At 43.8% G+C, this 19,855-nt stretch overlaps 1 protein-coding gene across 1 annotated transcript; it reads right to left on the reverse strand.

The window, feature by feature from the left end:
* Positions 1–337: 337 nt before the first annotated feature.
* On the reverse strand, positions 338–18,242 carry LOC133489965 (inositol polyphosphate 5-phosphatase K). Its single transcript, XM_061799348.1, has 13 exons — positions 17,917–18,242; positions 15,983–16,474; positions 14,266–14,373; positions 14,060–14,168; positions 11,225–11,341; positions 10,081–10,256; positions 9,872–9,983; positions 8,688–8,797; positions 8,372–8,582; positions 3,987–4,124; positions 3,847–3,912; positions 3,672–3,776; positions 338–1,818 (listed from the first exon to the last, which is right to left on the reverse strand). The coding sequence occupies exons 2-13, from the start codon at positions 16,468–16,470 to the stop codon at positions 1,351–1,353; spliced, it is 2,208 nt and encodes a 735-aa protein (XP_061655332.1). The 5' UTR covers positions 16,471–16,474; positions 17,917–18,242; the 3' UTR covers positions 338–1,350.
* Positions 18,243–19,855: the final 1,613 nt, after the last annotated feature.

Genomic DNA, 19,855 nt, shown 5'->3' on the forward strand with positions numbered 1-19,855 from the left:
TTACGTCTACTGCTGATAACAAAGGTCCAAATTATAGACTCATCTTTTTTCAACGTGTGTTGTTTGCATCTCATATGCACAACTTGTATAGGCCAGTCAATCAGAGGGCACATACTGTATAGATGAACAACCATAATCACATTAACACCTATAACAATTTAGAGTGTTTAATGAACCTAACATGCATGTTTTTTTCAATGTGGAAAGAATACGGATTATGAAGATGGATGAAGAAAATCCGCAGTCGAGATCAAGGAAGACGTGCTAACCACTAGCTGACCGTGCTGTACAAATGGCTTCATGTTATCAAGTGGAGTGCTGATTATGTAAGGAACTCTCACGTTTGTTACTCTTTATTAGCACACACACACACAGCCAAGAAGAATGCAAACAAATGTAGATTTTTGAAGCAAACCACACGAAAAAAACATTTGATTTGACATCCAATCATTGAGTTCTATAGGACAGGGTTCCAATATTTGGTCGAATGGGCAAACTTTCGTGCTCAAGGGGCCACATTTCTAAAATGGACAGATGGGCCAGATCATTAGTACATGAGGTTAAAAAAATAACAAAAAAAACGGTTGAATTTGTATGTAAAATGTGTAAAAAAAAAAATATATATATATATTGTAATAATATTTTTAAATTTACAATTAATTTAATTTTAATAACCAAATATTGAATTAAACAAAAACGTCTTAATGTATATGTAATATTGTTTATTTAACAAATATTTTGTCTTTTATTATTCACAATAAATCAATTAACCAAATATTTAATGACATAAATAAAATAAAAAATTTAAATGAATAAATACATTTGATGTGAAAGGCGGTGTACACCTCGGAGTGGTGGCCTCTTAATCACAGAGCACATATAGAGGTAGACAACACTCACATTCACCTCGTCGCTGAGTGGGAATTGAACCCACGCTACCTGCATGGAAATCAGGTGAGTAAACCACTATATATACGGTCAGTGACTCAAGTCGCAATTCATTAAATGTTAAATTTGGTAATGCTATGAATAATGACCAGGAACTCCAGTTCAATTTGAAACTATCACTTAATCCCGATTGCAAGTTTTTAGCATTTGTTTCATGACAAAGGCCAACACACGCATCATCTCCAACACGCACATCAATAAAGTCAATCCATATTTTGACTGTCTGCATGTTTGGCTTCACATTCAATATGTGTGTTTCTACACATTGGAGTTTGTGAGTCTATAAAAGCACTTGTCATTGGGATGTGACTCCCGGATAAACACAGTGTAAGATGCTTCGGAAATAGAGAATTGCAGGGTTGCACACACACGAGTCATGACATAGTTCAGGGTCCATCTCCTCTATGAAGTGTTGTTTCCCCCTGCATGTCCAAGCTGTTTGAGCCCCGTGGGGCTAACCTGAGCAGGCCTGTGCTCCCCTAACATGGCGGCAATCAGGGCCTCCGGTGCCGTGACCCCTCCGCCCGGAGACACAGGGCTCCGGGGACTGAGCGGGCTGACGGCCGGAGACGACAGAGAGCCGGTGGAAAACAGTCGTTCCTTTTTAGAGCGGGAGCCAGGTGAGCGGCTGCCTGTCTCTTTGGGCAGGGGACACAGGCTGAGGCCCTGCAGGGAGGGGAGGGGGTTGGACGAGAGAGCCGGGACGGCGGGGCTGCGGCTACGACGGTGGCGGCAGTGATGATGCTTAATGGGTTTAGGGCTCGGACTGCGGGAGTTCGCAGCCAGCAGGACCAGGGTGCTGTCGTCTTCCGAACTTACCTCAGAGCTGTCGGAGCGGTGTGCTGACGGACTGTGGATTGGAAGCTTAATCTGTCCAGGATGAGAACGGACTTTAATACATACAGTAGATGACCTTTAACAAGATACAGATGCCCAAACAACACATTACGAAAGAGGCCTACTTTCCCAACTTCCATACTAGTTAACAGCTATTTGGTTTCTATAGCTTTAAAATGTAAAATGTTCAATCAAATTGAAAATTCCATCCTTATATGCACTTCCATACTACGCCTTTTAATCAAATAGTCTAAATCAGTCGTTCGCAAACTTTTTACACCGAGTACCTCTTCGATAATGACCAACATTAAAATGCAGTAGTGTAGCGGGCCTAAGTGCTCAAAAAAAAACTTTCCCCAAAAAATATATTTAACATTGTTGTAAACCGCTCCACTTCAATATCAGAAAATAAACTACTGATATTATTTGTCCATCTCCCGTTACTAAAATAATGATTAAATTAAAATGTATTGCACATCAAAAGTTAAATCAGAAGGGCATCTAAATAAGTCTTTGAAACTACTGTAACATTATGCACAGTTACTTTATGTCAGTGATTTTTTATTTTTTTTTGCAAACCACTAGAGGGAGTACCAGTCTATGGTGAACCTGTTTATGACGGGGGATTCTTTACAGCCCCACCCACGATAGGTGAAAATCAGCGACATAGACACGATAGGAAACCATTTTTTAGTTTTCCTCCTTATTAACTTAATTTATTAAAACATTTCTAAACACATTGTAAATGTATTTTAACACAAAAAAAACATTGACAGCATAGAATGTATTAACAATACTGTACATACTGTTGTGTCTTGTCCATGCATGTGCCTTTAAGAGGCGGGGCTTGGTAGGATGGCATGGGATGTCGGGTAGTCTGCGTGTGAGGGTCTGGCCGAGAACTGTGACCAACAGCAGCTCCTGCCTATGTGTGCTCATTGTATTGATGTTGTTTACACTTCTCCTGGCGTTCAATAAATGGAATCAGCATTGGTAGGCTGAATTCAATTGGCTAACAATGTTTAGTGTTGACATGCAGTTGTGTAACTTAATTTAGTTGTGCTTTGCATTCAGTGTGAAATGATCCCAAATTTTGGACATTCTCTGTGCGTAAAAATAACCACAGCAAAAACACGATAGAAGTACCTACAGTCAAAAGAATTTGCAATGCACTGAGCAAGTGACCCGCACTATAACAAGAACGAGTGTATGTGGAGACAGGGGAGACGTCACAAGCAAAAAATCCGCCAAACGACGTCTCGTATGTATCTCTAAAAACTCGCAAGTCGAGTCACTCGTATCAATGAATATTGGTGTAATAGCAATTCTTTATATAAAGGGAACCAAATGTCTACTTTGGTTCTTGAGCTCCAAAAGTTTGAAAAGGCCTGTTTTATGGTTTATATTTAAAATACGGCAAATACACAGAATCACAGGCGGCACGGTAGCCTCCGGGGTTTGAACATGTGTGGAGGTTTTTCTCTCACGTGGTTTTGTGGCTTTTCTCCAGGTACTCCGGCTTCCTCCCACATTCCAAAACATACACGTTTGGTTCATTGAAGACTCTAAATTGTCTATACTTGTGTCAATGCGAGTGTGAATGCTTATTGGTCTGGAATTGATTGGCGACCAGAGTGTACCTGCACCTCACACAAAATCAGATGGGATAGACTCCAGCTCACCAGTGACCCTAATGAGGTCAAGCATTATTGATATTGAATAGGTGGAAAAACAGAATCAGAAACAATTGGAGGATGCCTAGCGCAATAATATGGTCATCCATCATTATGCGATTTCCCACCCAAAGTGTCCAGCTTTAAATATATTCAAAGATTTATAGGTAAAGTGGACATTTCGAGAAATGTTGCATACTGTAGAAACCATACCTGGATGTTTGTTGACAATCCAACAATGCTGTTCATATTATTACTGTAGAAGCCCAGGATGTATTCACAATCATCTCTTGGCAAGTCCTCCTCCGAAAAAGACACCTGGAAAGGACATACAGAAAACACAATTGATCATAGATCCCCGCGTTATGAATATCAATCTGTGGCCCACCTGTCCTGCGTGCTCCCCTTTGGCCCACACATATGCTTGGTAATCTTTGTGGTGTCTGAATCCAACCTGTGTACAGACATACTGGAAATGTAAGTAACAACAAGGGCAATTCAATCAAAATACAGAACAAAGTTTTGTACCTTGTATATGGCTACCCAGTCCCATGAGCTGCGATGATAATTGGACGAAAAGGTGAACTTGACTGTGGCGTCGGAAACTTTGAACCATTCCTTGTTGGCCTGCAGCTCCACCAGAGGCATGTCCACCCTGAAGGGGAACTACGACGAAAAAGCATGCACTGAAAGACGATAGCACTTCACAACAAGTACTGTCATCAATTAATGAAGTGGCAACGTTTCGAGAACCAAGTTACATATATATGAATTACCTGAACTATATATATATATATATATATATATATATATATATATATATATATATATATATATATAGACACACACACATTCATTTTCTACCGCTTATCTGAGGTCGGGTCGCGGGGGAAGTAGCTTTAGCAGGGACGCCCAGACTTCCCTCTCCCCAGCCACTTCATCCATCTCTTCCGGGGGGATCCCGAGGCGTTCCCAGGCCAGCCGAAGGATGTAGTCTCTCCAGCGTGTCCTGGGTCGTCCCCGGGGTCTCCTCCCGGTGGGACCTGCCCGGAACACCTCACCAGAGAGGCATCCAGGAGGCATTCGAATCAGATGTCCCAGCCACCTCATCTGGCTCCTCTCGATGTGAAGGAGCAATGGCTCTACTCTGAGATCCTCCCGGATGACCGAGCTTCTCACCCTATCTCTAAGGGAGAGCCCGGACACCCTGCGGAGGAAACTCATTTCGGCCGCTTGTATCCGGGATCTTGTTCTTTCCCACAGCTCGTGACCATAGGTGAGGGTAGGACCGTAGGTCGACAAGTAAATCGAGAGCGTCGCCTTTCGGCTTAGGTCCTTCTTTACCACAACGGATCGATACAAAGTCTGCATTACTGCAGACGCTGCACCGATCCGCCTGTCGATTTCCCGTTCCATTCTTCCCTCACTCGTGAACAAGACCCCAAGATACTTGAACTCCTCCACTTGGGGCAGGGTCTCATCCCCGACCTGCAGAGGGCACGCCACCCTTTTCCGACTGAGGACCATGGTCTCAGATTTGGAGGTGTTGATTCTCATCCCAGCCGCTTCATACTCAGCTGCGAACTGCTCCATTGAGAGTTGGAGGTCACAGCTTGATGAAGCCAACAGAACCACATCATCTGCAAAAAGCAGAGATGCAATACGGAGGCCACCAAACCGGACCCCCTCTACGCCTCGGCTGCGCCTGGAAATTCTGTCCATAAAAGTTATGAACAGAATTGGTGACAAAGGGCAGCCTTGGCGGAGTCCAACCCTCACCGGAAACGAGTCCGATTTACTGCCGGATATGCGGACCAAACTCTGACTCCGGTCGTAAAGGGACCCAACAGCCCGTATCAGGGGGTTCGGTACTCCATACTCCCGAAGCACCCCCCACAGTACCCCCCGAGGGACACAGTCGAACGCCTTCTCCAAGTCCAAAAAACACATGTAGACTGGTTGGGCAAACTCCCATGCACTCTCGAGGACCCTGCTGAGGGTGTAGAGCTGGTCCACTGTTCCACAGCCAGGATGAAAACCACACTGCTCCTCCTGAATCTGAGATTCGACTTCCCGACGGACCCTCCTCTCCAGCACCCCTGAATAGACCTTACTAGGGAGGCTGAGGAGTGTGATCCCCCTGTAGTTGGAACACACCTTCCGGTCCCCGGTTCTTAAAAAGGGGGACCACCACCACAGTCTCCTAATCCAGAGGCACTGTCCCTGATGTCCAAGCGATGTTGCAGAGGCGTGTCAACCAGGACAGCCCTACAACATCCAGAGCCTTGAGGAACTCCGGGCATCTCATCCACTCCCGGGGCCTTGCCAGCAAGGAGCTTTTTAACCACCTCAGTGACCTCAACCCCAGAGATAGGAAAGACCGCCTCAGAGAACCCAAACTCTGCTCCCTCATGGGAAGGCGTGTCGGTGGAATTGAGGAGGTCTTCGAAGTATTCTCCCCACCGACTCACAACGTCCCGAGACGAGGTCAGCAGCGCCCCATCCCCACTATACACAGTGTTGCTGGTGCACTCCTTCCCCCTCCTGAGACGCCGGATGGCGGACCAGAATTTCCTCGAAGCTGTCCGGAAGTCTTTCAACATGGCCTCACCGAACTCCTCCCATGCCCGAGTTTTTGCTTCAGCGACCACCAAAGCTGCATTCCGCTTGGCCAGCCGGTACCCATCAGCTGCCTCAGGAGTCCCACAGGCCAAAAATCCCCGATAGGACTCTCTCTTCAGCTTGTCGGCATCCCTCACCGCTGGTGTCCACCAACGGGTTCGTGGATTACCGCCACAACAGGCACCAACCACCTTACGCCCACAGCTCCGGTCGGGCGCCTCAGCAATGGAGGCGCGGAACATGGTCCACTCAGACTCGATGTCCCCCGCCTCCCCCGGAAAATGAGCAAAGTTCTGTCGGAGGTGGGAGTTGAAACTCCTTCTGACAGGGGATTCTGCCAGACGTTCCCAGCAGACCCTCACAATACATTTGGGCCTGCCACGTTGGACTGGCATCTTCCCCCACCATCGGCGCGAACTCACCACCAGGTGGTGATTAGTTGACATCTCCGCCCCTCTCTTCACCCGAGTGTCCAAGACATGCGGCCGCAAGTCCGATGACACAACCACAAAGTCGATCATCGAACTGCGACCTAGGGTGTCCTGGTGCCAAGTGCACGTGTGGACACCCTTATGCTTGAACATGGTGTTCGTTATGGACAATCCGTGATGAGCACAGAAGTCCAATAGCAGAACACCGCTCGGGTTCTGATCGGTGGGGCCTGTTCCTCCCAGTCACGCCCTTCCAGGTCTCACTGTCATTGCCCACGTGAGCATTGAAGTCCCCCAGCAGAACGATGGAGTCCCCAGCGAGAGCGCTCTCCAGCACCCCCTCCAAGGACTCCAAAAAGGGTGGGTACTTTGAACTGCTGTTTGGTGCATAGGCACAAACAACAGTCAGGACCCGTCCCCCCACCCAAAGGCCGAGGGAGGCCACTGGGGTGAACCCCAACGTACAGGCGCCGGGTCGGGTAGCAATAATAGCAATGACTATTTCTAGTCAGAACTTCTCGACCTCACACACCAGCTCGGGCTCCTTCCCTGCCAGAGAGGTGACAACGCCCAGCTCCCGACCCCTATGGCCCCTCCCACAGGTTGTGAGCCCATGGGAAGGGGGACCCACGTTACCCTTTCGGGCTGTGCCCGGCCGGACCCCATGGGTGCAGGCCCGGCCACCAGGCGCTCGAGCCCCACCTCCAGGCCTGGCTCCAGAGGGGGGGGCCCGCGTCCGGGGAAGGGAAAGCTGAGTCCATTGTTTGTCGTCATCATAAGGCGTCTTTGAGCCGTGCTTTGTCTAGTCCCTAACCTTGAACCTGTTTGCCATGGGTGACACTGCCAGGGGCATAAAGCCCCAGACAACTTAGCTCCTAGGATCATTGGGACACACAAACCCCTCCACCACGATAAGGTGACGGCTCAAGGAGGGGTGTGTATATATATATATATATATATATATATATATATATATATGAAAAAAAAATCATATTTTGAGAATGGGCAACAGTCCTGAGACCAGCAGCTGCTGTCTCTCTGTAGAAGAGACGGGCAATATGCTCATCATAATAGCACTACTTTATTCTTAAAATTGTGATTATTTTTTTCCCCTGTCGTAATTTACTATTTTTTTTCCTTATTATTAACATTGTGATTTTTTTCTCCCCCTTGTAATATTACTATTCATTCTTATAAAATTAATACTCTTTCTTAGAATATTACAACATTATTCATGTGAAATGACATTTTTCCCCACAGCTTTTTACTGCTTATTTCCAAATATATTCTGATCAGTTACGATTTTTTTCCTCATATTAAGTCCAACATTATTTTTCTTCTTTTTCTTCACGACATTAAAACTTTATTCATGTAAAATTACAACTTTAATCTAATTAAATTACTTGTTGTTGCTCGTAATGTTGTTATTTTCGTAAAATTACACTGTAAAATACACTGTAGGAAAATAACAAAAACCTACTTAAATAATAATTCAATTCAAATTTACTGAACATCAATTTAATAAAATTGTACCTAAATATAAGTTTAAAAATGAACAGTTTATCAAGATTAAATGCAAATGTATTATACTAAAAAGTTAAATACAACTGAACTGTACTGTTTGGCACACCACTTAAGGGAGCTACAGTATGTACCACACTTTGACAATCACAGGCTGTCATTACACCTTCATTCTCATAAACCTACAACTTTATTCTCATAGCTTCATAATTTATATATTTTTTTTTACCTTTTACTGGTCCTAATACTCCTTGGTAAAATGTAATGACGCAACCTAATAAAAGAAAATGCACTGCAACATCTGGCTGTGGCATTTCAATATGTGACGTATTCGCTCACATGCAGGGAAAACAGGGCCGACACGGGCTTATGATCACTGATGGTGAAGCCCATGTGGCTCTTGTATGCGTGCTGTGTCACTTTGGTTGCGCCACCCAGCCATGAGGTCAGACCCCTCTGGAGTGCTGCATTGTGGGTAGGAACAGGGGAGCCTGTGCGGCGGAGGCGCCAGAGGATGCGATCGGTCCATGCGGGCTTCCTCTTTTTAGCACTGAACCACAACAGGAAAAAGAAAAAATGATGGTTAGCCTCTCTGGACAAATAACACGAAATGAAAGGATGAGGTTATGACTCATACAAATAATGAAGGGCAGACCTTGTGTCATATGTATGTGTGCCCACATCAAACTTATACGTGGGTGGGAATTTGAGTGGACCCTCCAAGAAGCCTTCCAGGATGGATTCAGTGCTTTTAGCCATATTGAGCTGAACAAAAGACAAAGATCACACCAGCTCACAATATTGCCACACATTGAGGACTCCAATAAAGGCTTCTTTACTGTCATCTGCTGCCTCAGTCTTGTCAAGACAGACAGGAATGTTCGCCACATTATATTGTATGTTAGACAATCATGTACAGAGAGAGGTGCCTTGAGATACGAGCAAGCCGACACACAAGTATTTCAAGATACGAATTGTCGTATGGGTGAGTTTTGCTTTGACTCTCGAGCAAAACATTGTCAGACAAGCGCTGTGTGGTGGCGATGGACTCAACTCAGCACACTTCACAACAAGCAACAGTTAGGTCTAGTAAACTAACCTTCAAAAAAGAGGCTTCATGCTGTTTAATGCCACTCCCAGTTAAAGTTGCCTGTTAAACTGAACTTCAAACAAATAGAATTACACGTTTTGTATTTAACACAACCACGTAACTTAAGTCCGCAAGCTTAATGCTAACACATGCCATAGCTAACGAATAGCATCTATGTGGGGGTGTTATAACGCTTTAAGGAACTAATATTTAAACACAAACGGCGCAGCAACAGACGTAGACAAACAAAATAACATTACTCAAATGCATATATTCTTTGTCCTCTGCGAAGAACGACTAATATTACCGTCACTACAGGGTCACCGTTCTCAAGGCACCATATACATATATGGTACGTTATTATTTCAACACTTTAAGTGACCTCATAATTTTTCCTCATAATATTATTATTTAATTGACTTGTAATTACAACATTATTCTCAAATATTTTTTCCTCATAAAAATAACCTTATCCGCTTAAAATACAACAACTTTATTCTTGTAAAATTACATCTTTTGCCTAATTAGGTTGCAACTTTATTCTCATAAAATTATACATCTACTCTCATAACACTACAACTTTATTCTTGTAAAATTAGGACTTGTTTCCTTATAATTAATGCCTTAGTTATTGTAAAATGACAACCCCATCCTCATAATATTAAAATTTTATTCGTGTAAAATTATGACACTAATCCCCATATGATGATGATGATGATGACGACGATGATGATGATGATGAGCCTCACCTGATCTCTCTCCCATAGTAGGGGGAGCTTATTGCTGTCAATTGCACATTTCACCACATGAATGTCATAATCTTCAATTCGGAAATTTAAATCTCCAAACCAAAACACGACACTAGGGAAACAGAAAATATTAGGGGATATATTCAAGCATTTGTTTCTGTTATTTCTGGTGCGTATTTTTAAACATGTCATGAGCAAAGGTCACCCACTCATGATCCAGCATCCCGGTCGCAGCCCCTCCTTCAAACTGCTGCTGCTGCAGGATGCTCTCAAAGTCCTCCATCCTCTGCTCCAGGTTCCTCATGTGAGCGGGCAGGTGACAGTTGAGGAAGCACACGGGGTGTCCGAACACGGTCATCCTTGCACTCACGCCACCTTTGTTACCCTACAGGGAGAGCACAAAACAGCAACATTTGCAATAACAATGAAAAGCACAAACCCATACTCATAAATTCATTGTATTTTTTTTAGGGTTTATGTTTTTTGTGTGTGTTTATGCTTGCGCTACAGTGAGGCGCGACGGCGTATGCTGTAGGATGCATGCCTGCGTCATAACACCATTCGGTCCACTGAGCATTTACAGGAGTTGTGCAATAGCCTATTTGTTCCTGTCAATTACCCATTGTTTCCCAAGATGGTTTGTTAAGATGCATTTATCAATATTTCTTTTTTTTCCCCTTTTTCTATAATTGTTTGATTGATTTATTATGATTATAAAATTGTTTTTAAAAAAGCAAAATGATTTGTCATTTTTTAAAAATTGTAATCATTTGATAATTGATGATGATTAAAATAATTATGAATCATACAAAATGCAAATTGGAATGAATTATTATATTATAAAAATAAACTTTTTAAATATTTTACACAACTAAAAGTGACCTGGCTCATCTGTCTGTTTTAAAAGGCCCTTGCACACAAAATTCGTATATACATTATTATGTTAAATGTCACCTGATCAGCTTGTATTGTTTTGTGCTTGTGCAGAATCATATCTAAAAGGAAGCCATGTTAAGAATTAATTCCAAATTCAAAGCAACTAAATGTAAAATGGCTTGATGAATACGAAAGCCTTGGCGGAGGTCTGTGCTCTTTATGTGCTTGTTTTCAAAGCAGCAAGCCAGACGCCTGCTGCTGCTCTGACCTCAAAGAGAAGGAGACTGCAGCATCACACTGGTGTGACGCCGCCGACATCAACACTGCGACGAAGGTCACACTCACACACACACACACACACGTAAACACCTGCTGGCGTGCTCCACTTTTCAAAGCCTGCTCATTCCACCATTCTAACGGTAACCCGAAATAGCAAATTGTGCAAGGTCATGAATTCAAGAGCAGCGGCACACGTACCCAACATCCGCCGAGTCCTGTACGAGTGCTCTGTGTCTGCACGCCTCGGAGGAACGGGAGATGGACAAATTTGGAGAAGACCAGCAGAAGAACGCCCTGCATCCGCTGGGATGCCACCTACAAAGACAAAAACAGCTGAATAAATAAGCACACAATTGACAATATCGGCAAAAAGTATTAGGGCAGTCATCACTTAGATTTGCTGTTAGAATTAATAGATTGATTTAAAAAAAAAATCATTTTAACATAACAATGGAATTAATACTAATTTGTAATGTATTAATTCAATTCAAATGAATGAATAAAAGTAATTAAATTGATTTATTTTAAATAGCAGCGTTTTCTAACGTTACAAAATGAAACCACAAAGTTATTATTCCAGATTTAGTCTAATCCATAATGTATAAATATAATTTCAATTTTACCATTAAACAATAGGACAGATACCATACTGGAGTTAGCAATTGAATTTATTGTATTTATTTCTTTTTAATTTATTCATGACATTTAATTAAATAATATAATTAAATATTTTGCATATATCTTTCTTCAATATTAATTAAAAAAAATCTTTAAACACAATTGTAAATTGCATACAATATCTTCATTATTTCAGTATATGAAATCATATATTGTGTACAGTATTTATCTTTGGCGCTGCATGCACCACAGGTACAGATCAGCTACACTAATGAACAAGTGTAATTCAGCAGCTTGATGATGAATTGCTGCTTCCATGGGTGGAAATACAATCCATGCTTTTTCTGTCTTCCTGGGTGCTCCACACTCGCTTGACTCAGGACTCAACAACTAGTCTAGTCTACTCGTTATGGTATCGAAAAACCAAACACCTGGTTTGTAATTTGGTAATTTCAGCGATACAATAAAAAAAGGAGCGTGAAAGGTGTGCTATGATTCCTGACCCTTGGAGTATTTTGACCAGTACATAGCAGACAATTGGAAACTGTATTTTAAAAAAGGGTCCTCAAATCGGGAACCAGTGACCATGAGGCTCGGCAAAACATAGGTTAGGGGGCCACAAAATAATTATGTGGCATTTAAAAAAAACTTTAGTCTCATTGCATTGTTTGGCACGTCATATTTGACTGTTTTCGGAAAACAAAAAAAACAACTTTATTCTCATAACAATACAACTTTTTTCGTAATGTTACAATAAAATATGAATTTGTTTTCATAATATTATGACCTTTTTCCTGAAACTAGTCAAATTTGACTTCAAAACTTAAATGACATTTAGGGGCAGGGTTGTCGAACTGGAGGGAGGAGGGGCAAATGTCCCAGGGCCCTGAGCATTTGGGGGGCCCTGGCTGCTGCTCCCCCACCTCCATCAACAAAACAATATCTGGATGAGAAAATTCTGTCCACAAACCCAAACCCCCTCGACGAAATAACCCAACCTCCCTCCCCTCCATGAAGGTGCTGTATTGGGGCCCAGAATCTGGTGCTACGCTCCTGTTTAGAGGTACATATGATACAGTGGTACTGTGAGATTCGACTGACCCGACTTACGTGTTTTTCGAGATATGAGCAGTCGTTTGTCTGAGTTTTTAATTTGACTTGCGAAAAAAAATTGCCGATTTCAGCGCTGTATGGTGGCAGTGAACGCAGCAGATAGTGAACAATCTTGCAAAAAAGAGGCTTCAAGCTGTTTATCGATACTTCCAGTTAAAGTTTACTGTCAGACTAAATATAAAACAAAGAGAAATGCATAATGTGTATGTGTAAACAACCACATAGCTTCAGCTAACAAGTCTATTTAGCTTAATGCTAACAATGCCATAAATGGGCTAGTGAATAGCTTCACCGTTGTGGTGTCACCCTTTAAGCGACGGACACTTGAACACATATAGTGGGGCAAGACATATAGACAGATAATATAACAATAATCACAGGAAATCATCCTCTGCGAACGAGTTTTGACCAGCTCCTTCATGTATATCTGTATGTCTGTATTATACTTGGCAGCTGGTTAGCACATCTGCCTCGCAGTTCTGAGGAACAGGGTTCAAATCCCAGCCCCACCTGTGTGGAGTTTGCATGTTCTCCCCGTGCCTGTGTGGGTTTTCTCCGGGTACTCTGGTTTCCTCCCACATCCCAAAAACATGCAAGGTAGGTAATTGAAGACTCTAAATTGCCCATAGGTGTGAATATGTGTGCGAATGGTTGTTTGTTTATATGTGCCCTGCGATTGGCTGGCGACCAGTTCAGGGTGGACCCCACCTCTCGCCCGAAGATAGATGAGATAGGCTCCAGCACGCCCGCAACCCTAGTGAGGATAAGCGGGACAGAAGATGAATGAATGAATGTATTATACTGCCCCCAGGTGGCCAAGGAGCATACACCAGCAGGAGCAGCACAATGTCCATTGAATTGAACCCAAAAATGTGGCAAAAACGGTTTCATTCTTCACATTCTATTTAATTATGTCATCACTGTATTTTTTCATGCTGTAGAGAGTATAGCGTGTTATTTTTTCTTGAAAAAAAATAGATTTAAACATTCTTTTTTTTGTGGGGAGGCAAGAACAGATTACAGCATTTCAATTGGGAAGGGTGATTTGAGAGACAAATGTTTTGCGTTACGAGTGTGGTCCCGGAATGAATTAAATTCCTATCTCAAGGCACCACTGTAGTTGTGTTTAATTGGTGTTAGGAATATGAGGGGTCATTAGAAAAAAAAAAATCTGAAAAGGGGTTCCGGGACCCAAAAAGTTTGAGAACCGCTGCTTTAAAAAAATAATTGAATGTTCTCGTAAGATTTGTTTTTCTTAGTGATTATGTTTATAAGAAATAAAGCTGATGTGTCTTGACCAACCAGGACATATCCAAAGGGACTGAGCGTGTCCATGCAGAGCTCACTCCACTGGTCTGAGAAAAGCGCATCCTTCAGCCGCTTGTTGATCATGGAGTTCACCTCCTGGAGCCTGCACAGTGTGAAGAATTGACAACAACAACAACAAAAACGCAACAGAAGAGGGACAGATGAGCATGTGGGCATCCTGGCATAGCCATTCTGCTTACCCAATGACCAACATGTCAACACTCCCATCTGACACACTGGGTCCAAACAGATCGCTGACATCATCCGGCGGGACGGCCGAGCCCACGTTCCATGTGGCGATGAGGACCCTGTGACAGTGCACACGCCGCATTAGCTTTCAGTGATAGTGAACATGTAATCTCTTGCTCTAAGTGTGGCTGCATAGACGGGGAGAACAAAAAAAAAATTAATCTCTCGTTTTACCCCAGTGATGTTAAAAGTGTTCGTGGAGTGATAGTGGTTAGAACAGCTGCCTTGACGTTCTCTGGTTCAGGGTTCGAATCTCAGGCTCTGTCTTCCTGCCACTTTCCAAAAACCTTCATGTTAGCTTCAGTAAAGACTCTGAATTGTCCATAGGTGTGAATGGTGGTTTGTCTGTATCTGCCCTGCGATTGGCTGACGACAAGTCTAGGAAGTACCCCGCCTCTTGTCCAAAGTCAGATAGGATAGGCTCCCACTCACACGCAAGTCATGTGACGTGCAACTACATAAAATGGATGGCCTTTGGGTAAGCGGCGAGGTAGATGACAGACCGGAAGTGAACCGTGAACAAGTTACATATGTTTAAACACAGTAAAGGACAGGTGTATTATAGTGATCTACATTTATGTCATGATTAAAACTATACATATTGTGATAATGATAACACAGTTTGAGAAACTCCAGTAAAAAGTCTACAACAACTTTCTCGGGTCAAAATGTTTAACTTGCTCTTATTTTAATGCTATTGTGTTTGTTTTTTTTCTTTATGGTAGAAATAAATAAAATAATAAATACGCTGTATTTCTACTCATCTGACAGTTTGAATAGAACCTGAGCCTTTTTATTATAAATAAGACTGTAATACTGTACATTAAGGCATGGCAGTGGCAGCATTACGTTTTGGGGTTGTTGTTGTTTTTTTTCAGCTGGAACTGGGATCTTAGTCAAAGTGGAGAGATTATAAAACAGTTCCAAATAGCAGTCAGTGTTAGACCAAAATCTTCAGGCTTCTGTTGGAAAGCAAAAAAAAAAAAAAAAAAAAAAAAAAGAAAAAAGAAAGAAAGAAAATGTCAGGAAAAGCCTTCTAGAACATCTGAACTTTATTTGGTGTTAATCAGAGGAACGTTAAATGGTGATGTGTGTGTAAAATGTGTGCTGACTCCCGTTTCACACGAGTTTGAATGTTTGGTTCATTCTGTACACAGCACATCCCCAGTTATACATACATTATCATACATACATGACCTCAGTTGATTTTTATTTTCCCTCTCTAAATTGAGTTGTAGAAGTTATTGGTCACATTAATGGTGGAAAAACGTTTTAAAAAGATTTATCTTGGTCTAGTTTTTATACATCACATTTGAACAAGGGTGTGTAGACTTTTTATAAGACTTTTAGTAGCTATTTTCAGACCTTCAAGCCCCTACGTCATCCTCCCTCTATAGCAAGTTGTATTGTAGTGGATCAAAAGGCGCTGCAAGCGAGCCGATGCGAAGCCTGCCAAGTGGATTTAATGCAGCTGCGTCACTCTCTCAGGAAGAAGCTTTTAGAGAAAAGAGCCGCTTTGATTCATATGACGCCTTCGGGCGCGTATTAGCTTGCTTACTGCGTCTGCTGTATTCGAATACAACATATGGAGCCTTGTACACAATGGCTAGACAGACAGCAATTAACAGACACGAGCGTCAATCGAGGAATCAATAGCGATTGCCTCACCTGAAGTCATTGTTATCGCCACTGGTCTTGTGACACTGCGCTTGTGTTGTATTGACAGGTGGTTGAGGACTGACACTACAATTTGGGCTCAGGGAGGCCTGAGGACTGTGAGGAGACACCGAGGACTCTAATGGGGAACGAGGCAGGATGTGGGCACTCTGAGGTCCTGGGATGCAAACCGGGATCAAATCTATATCCTTGGTCGGGACCCTGGTGGGTCGAGGAGCAGGTTTCGTCCCGAGGGCGCTGGGTCTCGGTCGGCTTATGCCGGCCAACGATACAGGGGCCGACCCGGACTTGATTTGCATTTGGTCTCTCGCTGCGGGAGGTTTGAGTGCAGGCTGGTTGTCCTGCGCAGTCCCACATGATCCAATGACAGGGGGTCCTTGAAGTGGACATGGACCTGCTGTGGTTAGTGCACAGCGTCCAGGTTGCACGTTGGGACCACGAGGAAGTGCAATGGGTGGTTTCTGCTGTGTGTGATCCATTAGCCTGCAAAAAATAGCATACAATAAACACTGGGAAACATCAAGATGGGTCTTTTTCGTTTTAATTGTGCAAAAGAGGAGAAATAGTATTGAGGACAAGTTCGACAAGGTTCAAATCCCGCCCTCGCCTGTGTGGAGTCGGCATGTTCTCCCCGTGCCTGCGTGGGGTTTTTCCGGGTACTCCGGTTTCCTCCCACAGCTCAAAAACATGTAAGGTAGGTTAATTGAGGACTCTAAATTGCCCGTAGTTGTGAATGTGAGTGCAAATGGTTGTTTATTTATACGTGCCCTGTGATTGGCTGGCGACCAGTTTAGAGTGTACCCCGCCTCTTAACCGAAGATAGCTGGGCTAGGCTCCAGCACGCCCATGACCCTAGTGAGGAGAAGCAGTACGGAAAATGAATGAATGTAAGCCATAAGCATGTCTCTATTGCACTCTATGTGTAATGAATCTATATAAAACAACCGTTTCACTTTCTGAAACAACTGACAAAAAATATCAAACTTTTTCACCATATCCATTTTTTTTGAACTCACATTCCCTATGGACATTTTTGGGGAATGTGGTAGGAATCCAGAGTACCCGGACAAAACCCATGCAAGCACGGGGAGAACATGCAAAGTCTACAGAGAAAGGCCAGAGCCGAGATTCAAACCAAGAACCTCACCATTGTGAGGCACACGTGCTAACCAATAGGCCTAACGTAGTGTCATCCATCCAGCCATCCATTTTCTGTACAGTTTATAATCACTGGGGTCGCGTACGTGCTGGAGTCTATCCCAGCTATCTATCCAACAGCCATTCGCACCTACGGGCAATTTAGAGTATTCAATCGACCTACCGTGCATGTTTTTGGGATGTGGGAGGAAACAGGAGTACCCGGAGAAAACCCACGAAGGCACGGGGAGAACATGCAAACTCCACACAGGCGGAGCCGGGGATTGAACCCCGGTCTGCAGAACTGTGAGGCAGATTTGGCGAACCAGTCATCTACGGTGCCGCCTCGTACTGTCATGTCGTGTCCAATTCTTCTTTAAATTTTCCGTGAGACGCCACTGACCGACCGATCCCCAGACATCCACTGATGATGCCATCACGAGTCTGCAAATGGGGTCTGAGGAACTAAGTTTGGACCTCTGTCCTGTTCCTGAGCAATATTAATTAGCGCCTGACCTCCTTTTGAATGGCAACGGAGGACACGTGCAGAATTGCAATGAAGTTGAGCTCAGACAGGTTAAAAGGTACCCACCACCACCCTACAACCATCACCACCAACCACCACTTGTTTACCCGAGCATCGTTTAAATTATTCATGATATGCAAATTGGCATCCAAATAGCCTTGAATTCACCACCACCACAGTATTGTTATTCCTACAAAGGCAGAATATTAAATACAGCTCCGAATTGGCTCTCACGAGACCGTGATGTTGATATTTGTCCTACCTTTCATGCGTTCTGCCGCAAGGTGAAGCGCTGAGTGCAGCTCATAAATTCCTTAAGGGTGGATGGAGAACCGGATCGGAGAGAGAGGCGGTGTTGGTGGTACGCGGGCCACCGGGCTGTCGGGACAGGAGGTGGTCACGTGACTTCGTACATGTTGACTGATGAGGAGGAGGAGGAGGGGGAGGGGGAGGAGGAGGAGGATTGGAGCTGATCCGACCTAATGTTGCAACATGCAGTTGGACACAGCATCCTGCACGTCAACCCCGCTATGTCCCTCTCTCTCTCTCTCTCTCTCTCTCTCTCTCGCTCTCCCATCAGTGACGCATGCATGACATGCATAGTTGAGATCATCTACTTCAAAAAAATAAATAGATGTCAGTATTCTCCAAATAAAATATTTAAATAAATAAATACATAAGAACACATTTAAAAAAAAAAACATCACCGCAACAATAATAATAATAATAATAATCACTAAAAATGCTGGTTATGAAATGTTTTACCGATTATTTATATCTGTGGCCGCACGGTGCGTGACTGGTTAGGATGTCTGCCTCACAGTTCTGAGGGCCCGGGTTCAAATCAGGAAATTAAAAATAACCGCTTCACCAAATCTAAAGATATTATTGTCTGATCACATTTTGCAACACATGCATTTTCTTTATTGAATGGCAGACTACAACTGGTTAGCACATCTGCCTCACAGTTTTGAGGACCCGGGTTCAAATCCCGCCCTCGCCTGTGTGGAGTCTGCATGTTCTCCCCGTGCCTGCGTGAGTTTTCTCCGGGTACTGCGGTTTCCTCCCACATCCCAGAAACATGCGTGGTAGGTTGATTGAAGACTCTAAATTGCCCGTAGGTGTAAATGTGAGTGCCAATAGTTGTTTGTCTATATGTGCCCTGCGATTGGCTGGCGCCCAGTTCAGGGTGTACCACGCCTCTCGCGCCTCTTCTAGCTGCGTAGCTTTACCCGTCCACCTATGTATGTCATGTATGTCTGGAGGCTGTAATAAGTACAGCGCCCAGTAAAGGTAAACCATCATAATATAAAGTGCTACTAAAATGTACTTCCTGAGGCCAAAGCAGAAGCAAGCACAGCGATCCTGGATTGAAACCTCTCTGGATTCGCTGGATGTAGGTGACTTACTGTACTTTTGAACTTAAACTGGTCAGATCTTCAGAGATACTGAATCACTGGGTCAAGAATCACAGGACAGTACGAGACCTTCTCCTTCATTACATTTCCACACGGTGAGGTTGCCCATGTTTGGCTTCATCTAGCAGCTCCCGGGGCCGCCTTGGGTTTGACATTTGGATTCTGGTCATTGCAACCAGGTGGGAAACATGGTCAGATGTCAGCTGCTCCTCTGTGCGTGTGATCAAGTCTGAGAGAGCAGCAATGTCCATGTTGAGAGCCTCAATCCTCTTCTTCTTCATCCAACCCTTCTTCTGCTCTTCCTTCCTCCCAGCAGACAAGGTGGCCTCCTCCTCAACCTGCAGAAAGTGACGAAACTCCTCAAAATTGCTTTCATCTCTAGTACATTTATAACCTTCCAGGTGTTCCGCCAAGTCCTGGAGCCCTTCTTAGAGTTTCTCTCTGCAATCTCAAGCAGCTTCATCGAGGGGACGGAATTTGTTGCCGCCGTGGATTTTGTATCTCTGCAGATGAGACACACAAGCTCCTGGTGGTCCGAAAAGGAGAGGTTCACGTTCTTCTTGTTCAATCTGCAGATGGCCTCTGTCTCCACTGAGGCTTGTGACAAGCCTACAGACCCGACATGACTGGTCTCCTTTCTCCTCCCACCACTGCTGCACACTCTCGCGACAGATGCCGTGACTACACGGCAGCATAAAAGGATCTTTCGAGACGACAAAAGCTTTGAATGTTCACTCCAAGGAGAGGGGACACGTAAAACACGTCGTAAAAAAGTTTAGTGTC

Source organism: Phyllopteryx taeniolatus, chromosome 15 (genome assembly GCF_024500385.1).
Source record: "Phyllopteryx taeniolatus isolate TA_2022b chromosome 15, UOR_Ptae_1.2, whole genome shotgun sequence".
In the NCBI taxonomy this organism is placed as follows: domain Eukaryota; kingdom Metazoa; phylum Chordata; class Actinopteri; order Syngnathiformes; family Syngnathidae; genus Phyllopteryx; species Phyllopteryx taeniolatus.